The 7957-nt window shown below is 52.0% G+C and overlaps 1 protein-coding gene across 20 annotated transcripts in view; it reads left to right on the forward strand.

Moving 5' to 3' along the window:
- Mapt (microtubule associated protein tau) overlaps positions 1-7957 on the forward strand; it is a 102831-nt gene that overhangs the window by 70795 nt on the left and 24079 nt on the right. For 8 of the 20 annotated variants that reach the window (XM_021212150.2, XM_029546664.1, XM_029546661.1 and 5 more), the window contains 4 exons: positions 2106-2303; positions 3476-3608; positions 4681-4734; positions 7017-7282. In XM_021212150.2, the coding sequence (XP_021067809.1) occupies positions 2106-2303; positions 3476-3608; positions 4681-4734; positions 7017-7282 (651 nt within the window). The remainder of the gene's footprint in view (positions 1-2105; positions 2304-3475; positions 3609-4680; positions 4735-7016; positions 7283-7957) is intronic. The other 12 variants (XM_021212151.1, XM_021212152.1, XM_029546676.1 and 9 more) reach the window with 3 other exon arrangements.

Below are 7957 nucleotides of genomic sequence, written 5' to 3' on the forward strand. Positions count from 1 at the left end.
GAAGAGAAAGAAAGAAAGAAAGAAAGAAAGAAAGAAAGAAAGAAAGAAAGAAAGAAAGAAAGAAAGAAAGAAAGAAAGAAAGAAAGAAAGAAAGAGTGGTTCAGGGTAAGCCTTTGCCAGTCTTCTGCAACCAACCCCAGTAGATAAAGAGCCTTCTCGCCACAGACCAGCTTCCCAAGCCCCGCCTGTCTTCCGTTTTGTTCATCTGTCATCCTCTCCCTCCACGCCTTTTTGTCTTAGAAAACCCTGAAGCTGTATTTGCGGTGTTATTTTCCTGGAAAATCCCACCACAGCCCAGGTTGGATCAACTGGACAGTCCCTAGGAATGCTGCCCAGAATGTCTGGGCTGTAATTAATGCCAGAGCTCCCAGTGAGTCTCCAGATGTGGATGGTGCTAGCTAGAGTCTGGGAGCAGAGGTTGAGGACCACTCCCAGAAGGGCCTGTTCTGTACTTGTTAGGGCTCCCTGACATAGTGCTCAGGAGACAGGCAGCCAAGCCTTGTGCAGGACTTAGCCCCGCCTCACTTCTTTTTTTTTTTTTTTTTTTGGTGGAGGTGCCGGGGATTGAACCCCGGGCCCCGCCTCACTTCTTGAAGCATGAGCGACAGCTGCTTGTCAGTTAAGATGCTCATTGAGCTCCTGGGTGAGTGCCGGGGAGTCCTGGCCCCATGCTTGCACAAGCATGTGTGTATTCATCATTCAAGGGTACACACAGGACACAGTCCCTGCCCTGGACTGACTCACAGTAGAGTGTGGAACCAGACCTATTACAAATCTAGGCCGGATAGAGGAAGCTTCCAGTAGAGAGAGAGGGAACAAGGGGCTCCAGTGCCCATCCTAGCTTTCCTCCTGTGAAAGTAGCCCCAGAGAGCCTTTCCCCTGGCCTCTCCTCCTGGTGCTGGTGACACAGATACGGCCCTGACCCCTTCACCGGGAATTTTGATAGAACAAGGAAACACAGTAGAATCTCTGGTCAGGACTCCAGAACATCCTGCACTTAGCCTCTATGTTCTGTTTTTCTCCCCGCCCACCTTTGTTTCTTTTGAGACAGGGTTGCTCTGTGTAGCCCTGGCTGTCCTGGAACTCGTTCTGTAGACCACGCTGGCCTCAAACTCAGAGACGTACTTGCCTCTGCCTCCTAAGAGCTGGAATGAAAGGCGTGCCTCTCAGTTTATTTCCAACAGTCTGGTCTCACAGCCCCTGCAGCCCACCAGGGTCATATTTCCCAGTCAGAGTACACAGAGACAACCATGATGTCAGCTGTCAGCCTTCTGGCTAGATCCTTCTCAGAAGACATCCAGCCACACAAGACACCTATTTCCTTAGGTGGGATGTTCTGAGGTTAATTTTGACTAGATCAAGAGTCCATCGATGGCGTTAATTATATTTGAGTCTTTGTTTAATCAGAAAGTATGTGTGTCTATGCATGTGCATATGCGTGTGCATTCATGCGTGTCTGGGTCTGTGTGTGTGTGTGTGTGTGTGTGTGTGTGTGTCTGTCTGTCTGTCCTTGGTAACATCTGACAGAAGCTTTTGGTTGACTCTGGCACAATCCTCCTTGAAGTATTAGGATTTGTTTGATTTTTGGCATAGTAGAGTGAGAGGGTAGGGTGTCAGTGAGCCTGCACAAGTGCTTCTCCTGAGGTTGAGCCTCTGACCTACCTCACGTTAACATTCTTTCTTGAGAAAAATCTCGCTGCCTTTTTTTTCTGGCGGTCTCCACATGCTTACTAAGTGGGAAGCACCTTTATAGGCCAGCGCTCTCCAAGTCGGAGCTACAACAAGGTCCAGTTGCTAAGGAAAGAACATAGCCACATATCTGCCTGTGCTTCAGCCTCCCTCTTACAGGTCCTACGCCATGTGCCATGTCACTTTTAATCATGCCCATCCCATGTCAGCTGTGTAGCATGCGTGTAGCTGATGGGTGACCCGGTGCCCAAGGGGGCAGAGTTGCTGTCCTTTCTTACTGGAAGGGTGGTGGAGAGGGCCGCTTTGATCTGTGACTCGCCTTCTTTGTGTTGGGATTTTGTTTATCCTTTTCTCCATTTGTTTCCATCCCCCGTGTGCTGACTTTCATTTTGATTTTATTTATGTTTATGTTTAAGACATCCACACCTTCCTGTGCTAAAACCCCGAGCCATAGGCCCTGCCTTAGCCCCACACGCCCCACTCCTGGTAGCTCAGACCCTTTGATCAAACCCTCCAGCCCTGCCGTGTGCCCTGAGCCAGCCACCTCTCCTAAACACGTCTCTTCTGTCACACCCCGAAATGGCAGTCCTGGAACAAAGCAGATGAAAATCAAGGTAAGGAAACCACCTTTGGCAAGACCCAGGCTGCTGTACCGTGGTGTTCAAATGCTTTCTTCAGCTAAACTCACAGGCAGTGCTACATGGTTGAAGGGAGAAGGAAGGCCCTGGGGACTCGGAGCCGTGCCTCGTGCTCCCCTCTTCCTTGGAGACAGCAGTCCCTGATAACCAGGGGATCCGCGTTCATACATTAGGGCTCTGAGCCTGGTAACTAACGCCTATCACCAATCCCAGCCCGGAGCATGATTTCCATAAGTCTGAAGCTAGCTTGAGCTATACAGTGAGCTCCAGGCTAGCCTGGGCTACGGTGTGAGTGAGATTCTAGCTTGAGAAAATAAAGAAAGAAGCCAGGGGTGGTGGTGCTCACAATCCCAGCACCGTGGAGTCAGAGGCAGGGGGCTCACCGCAATTGCATAGATAAATAAATACATGATAAGGAAAGCCTCAGCTCCATCTAGAGTTCTTACGGTAACTGGCCACGCCTCGTGGTGAGTGGCGTGGCCTCCAGCTGCACCCATCCGTCCCGGCAGTCCCGGCAGTTCCTCCTCTCCTCCCTTCCTCCCTAATCTGTGGCTCACGTGGTTTCTTTGTGTAGCTCATGCCACATCTAATGGTTGTCTACTGACCATGAGACCCATAACCACTCACAGTCCGCTGGCTGTGTCTGCTCTGCTTTGGCTCCTAGCTTTCAGCCACTGTTCATGGCCAAGAGTTCTGGGCACACCTAAGGAGTCACTGAAACTCCAGGGGCTGTGGAGAGAGCAGAAAAAGACATGGTTTGGCCTTTCGTGAGTTCTTCTGAGGCCTGAAGCACATGTGGGTCTTCAATGGCCTCCATCAGTCAGTTGCATCTATAATTAAGGATCTGAAAAATGAGTGTCCATCCACCAGGTGTCTTCCAAGGTCACAAGCCTACTGATCTACCCTGACCCTGATCTTGCTTCAAGCAGTCCTGTCATTTTATAACACAGGCTAGCTCACCATGTGTCTAAGAGGATTCTGGTACTTGACATGCAGGTGAACTGTGGAGCTGTGTGCTCCACAAGCCCTCAAGACTTATACTAGACCTTCTCAGCATCTGTCTCCACTGTCACCCTCTTCAGTCACGGTGGGAGGATGGGGTCACCTTTCCCAGTGGTGAAAACCTTCCACCCTGATTCGGTTTACAGGGCGCTGATGGCAAAACCGGGGCGAAGATGGCCACACCTCGGGGAGCAGCCTCTCCAGCCCAGAAAAGCACATCCAACGCCACCAGGATCCCAGCCAAGACCACGCCCAGCCCTAAGACTCCTCCGGGGTCAGGTGAGAAGACTCTCTGGAGTCTTAATCCAGAAGCTTCCAGAAGGTATAACCCTTGACTCAGGAAGCCACCGACAATTAGTAACCCCTGGCACCCACTAACCCTTGTGGTTTGTCTTCTTTTTAATCCTTTGACAATTGTCTGAGGTAGCTAATGAATCCTCGCCTTTTAATCAGTGAAGAGATCTTGCTCATTTTTCAAGCATGAGGAAAATGCAATCACGTGATTAATACATTGGAGAAAGGAGCATGACCTCTAATCCACGGCTCTGGTGTGTGTGGGGGGGCAATCCCAGCATAAGGTGTTTATCAGATCCCCTGCCTCTTTGGAAGATCAGTAGTCTGGGGCAGGAAACCGTGGGGGGGGGGGATCTCCAACATCTTAACATCACGCAGCTGGGGTGTCAGGAACCTTCTAGTAAAGCTCAAGGGTCATAGCTGAGTGATGGCGTGCTGCAGTCATTCCTCCAGCCTCCTGTGAATAAAAGCCAGTTGGCATTAAGAACTTGGCCAGGCTACAGTGGAGAGACCAGGACCTGCTCCCAGGAGGGTTTTTGCATGCTGGGTGACTCTGTTGCCTGGCCTGCGTTGCTCCCTGGTAGTACCCAGGAGGCCTGTGGGTCCCTGTGTCTAGCCTGGCTCTTGGTGTTCCTGACCTCTTGACAGAGGCAGCCCGAATTGCCTGCTGCATGCTTCTGGTATTGTAAAGGGTGTTGCCTGAGAATTGGCTGTGTTTTCCCTAAGCAGCTGTGGTTCTGTGTGTGTGTGTGTGTGTGTGTGTGCTTCTCATACACTAGGAGCATTAATGACGTGCTTAGTGGGTTTCTATCCTGACACTTCTCCCTTAAGGCTGTGCTGGTCTCACTCACACAATAGCCTGGAGCAGGGGCTCTTCCAGGCTCACCCGTGCTTAGGTGGCTCCGTGCTGATTGGCTACATCTTCCTCACTGGTCCAGCATCTGTCCCTGCTTGTCTCTGATGCTAGGCAGACCAACCAGATGCTGCCACCTGAAGTACCCCTGTGAACCTGATTATAATGAGGCTGTCTGTGGATTTTTTTTTTCTTCTTTTTAAGCATCCAAGCAACCGCAGAGAAAACTACCCCCTGCAGGGGCAAAATCTGAGAAAGGTAACTCTGGTCCATTGCCCTGAATGGGTGGGCAGACCCTCTTGGTGTGTGTTCTGCCCTCGAGCTTGTCTGCAAGGCTGGGAGAGAGTGCTGCTTCAGCCCAGGCTATCCCAGAAAGGCCCAGTCTCGAACTTACTTCTCAAGTGCGGTGGTTTGCACTGGGGCATCTATGGACTACATCCTGTGTGTTCGGATTTCCTTAGGGAACTAGGACTGTTTGTGGGATGGGGAACATGTGTCTGGAGACATCTGGGAGTGTTGGAGGTTTGAACCATCTCTAACCTGAGTCCCAGTGGGGAAATATCACCGATATAGGCAGATGGTTTTGCTGGGCTGAGATTTTTGTTGTTGTTGTTTGTTTGTTTGTCAAGAAATAGCCTCAAGCCGGGCGTGGTGGTGCACGCCTTTAATCCCAGCACTCGGGAGGCAGAGGCAGGCAAATTTCTGAGTTCGAGGCCAGCCTGGTCTACAAAGTGAGTTCCAGGACAGCCAGGGCTACACAGAGAAACCCTGCCTCAAAAAAAAAAAAAAAAAGAAAGAAAGAAAGAGAAAGAAAGAAAGAAAGAAAGAAAGAAAGAAAGAAAGAAAGAAAGAAAGAAAGAAAGAAAGAGCGAGCTTCACATCAAGCAGTGGTGGCACACACCTTTAATCCCAGCACTTGGATTAAAACAACAATGGATCTTTTGAGTTTGACACCAGCCTGGTCTATAGAATGAGTTCCAAGTCAACCAGGGCTACACAGAGAAACCCTGTCTCAAAAATAAAATAAAATAAAATAAAATAAGGCATCTCTCTCTATTTGCCAAGGCTGGTCTCTTGGCTCAAATAATCCTCCTGCTTCAGCCTCCCAAATGAGAGAAACTACAGAAGCATATCACCACACCTAACTTTTTCTGCATTTAAAGAATGCTCAGACAGCACAACAGATGCTGTGCTGGACCCTTCGTGACCTCCCTGCCTCACCTGTCCTAAAGATTTATTTTTATTTTGTACATATGGATGTCTGCCTGGTCCTCACAGAAGCCAGAAAGGGGTTTCAGATCCCCTGGAACTGAAGTTGCAGACCGTTCTGAGCCACCGTGTGGGTGCTGGGAATGGACCCCGCGTCCTCTGGATGGTCAGCCAGGGCTCTCAGCTGCTGAGCCATCTCTCTAACCTGCAGATGCCCCTCCCACAGCCAAATCCTGAGGGCTCTGAGGACACAGGCATGGATAGAGAGGGTCACTGGCTCACCCAAGGTTACTTTGCAAGAATTGGGGAAGGGACACAAGACACAGCTACCCACCCTGTATCCCTGGGGACATGGAGGCAGAGCTAGGCAGCAGGTCCACATCTCCCCGAGCCCGATGGCTTTAGGGGGTCCTGAGAAGTGGGAGACTGGAGCTGACGCTTTGAGGGAGATTGGCTGCAGTATCTGCTGTGGGAGCTTCTTGCTGTGGGCTGGGAAGCCTGAGAAAGACCAGTTTTGCAGGCCCAGTGCCTCTGTCATATCTGGTTCTATCAGATCTGGATGGGGGCCCCCAGAATTTGCATACCACAAGTCCTACCTCCTGCTAAGAGCAGCAGAGGTTTTCAAACACAAAACAAAACAAAAACCCTTGAGGTGTGGTGGCTCAGTGAACTCTAGGTGTGTGGGACATGCGGAGGGCCCTGTCCTGGAAACAAGCAGAGGTGAAGGACGCAGGGTCCCAGCAGCTTTCCTGGAAACTGATGGTGTTTAGAAAGGTGCAAGGGGGAGGGCATTCTCGGGTTCAGCAATGTGGGGTACAGAAAGCTCTGGGCAGGTGATTCACATACTGTTCTGCGGCCCCACAGTTGGAGGAGCTCTGGATGTGTGGGAGAAGGGTCAGGAGGACCCCAGCTTGAAGGCTACAGTGGGGCCCCAGTCACTGTACCACCCCTCAGTTGAGGGAAAGGACAGACAGAAGTGTTTGTGGAATGGCACCCAATCACTTCCTTTCGGAGGGGAGTGACACAGTTAGCTAGAACCCATCTCGTGACTTCAGGACACTTCAGTGCTCAGGGAGTGTTGGATCGCTCCTGGGAAGAGGGATGTCACATATTGGGACACTGATGAGAATTCAGTCATTGTATCAAAGTGACATAGCAGGAGTGATACTTCTCTACAAATGGTCCTCATGGTCTTCTCCCAGAGCCCCCTTTGGATCCTGGCAGTGGGTGCCCAGTCTAGCGGCCTCAGGGACTTTGCAGACATCGCCCCCACCCCGTGCGCCCCCCCCCCCCACGTGGCCTCAGTCCCTTCCTCTCTCCCGACTTTCCAGGTGAACCACCAAAATCCGGAGAACGAAGCGGCTACAGCAGCCCGGGCTCTCCCGGAACGCCTGGCAGTCGCTCCCGCACCCCATCTCTACCAACGCCGCCCACCCGGGAGCCCAAGAAGGTGGCAGTGGTCCGCACTCCCCCTAAGTCACCGTCAGCCAGTAAGAGCCGCCTGCAAACTGCCCCTGTGCCCATGCCAGATCTAAAGAATGTCAGGTCGAAGATTGGCTCCACTGAGAACCTGAAGCACCAGCCAGGAGGTGGCAAGGTAAGGGTGTGGCCGGCCTTTCGGGAAACCAGCCCAGGCAGGTAGCTCCCACCTAGCCAGACACGCTCCCCCCCAGCCCCGCCCTGCCCCCACACCCTCCAACCCCCAAGGACTCGGGCCACCACGGCACTGGCTCCTCCCTTCCTCTCTTTAGCCTTGCTAATTGGGCAGGTGACAGCCACTTGTCTATGGGGACCCACCTATAGTGGCCTGTGGATTTTGCTTGGTGCCACCCTTGTTGGGCTTGGCCTTCGCCCTTGGTTCTGGGGAAATTCATGGTTTTAATAAGAGCAGCTGGTTCTGCGGCAGTCGTGAAATTTCTAGACCTTTTGTCCCCAGGCTCCCTGAGGCTCCTCCTTCCTTGCTTTCTCCTGAGAGTTGCTCAGGCTGACCGACATATCTTCAGGGTTCTGGAATCCGCAACAGAGGGAGATTATGTGGGTGTCAGCAGGCATAACTCCCTACCCCTGAGTTTCTCCCGAGGCCCCCTCTGTGCATCCCTTGATGTCCCAGTCTCATTTTAGAAGGCACAAGCCCAGCGGGACGTGGTGGTGCACGCCTTTAATCCTGGAACTCGGGGAGGCAGAGGCAGGTGGATTTCTGAGTTCGAGGCCTGCCTGGTCTACAGAGTGAGTTCCAGGACAGCCAGGGCTACACAGAGAAACCCTATCTCGA

This window comes from Mus pahari, chromosome 14, assembly GCF_900095145.1.
Source record: "Mus pahari chromosome 14, PAHARI_EIJ_v1.1, whole genome shotgun sequence".
NCBI classification, from domain to species: domain Eukaryota; kingdom Metazoa; phylum Chordata; class Mammalia; order Rodentia; family Muridae; genus Mus; species Mus pahari.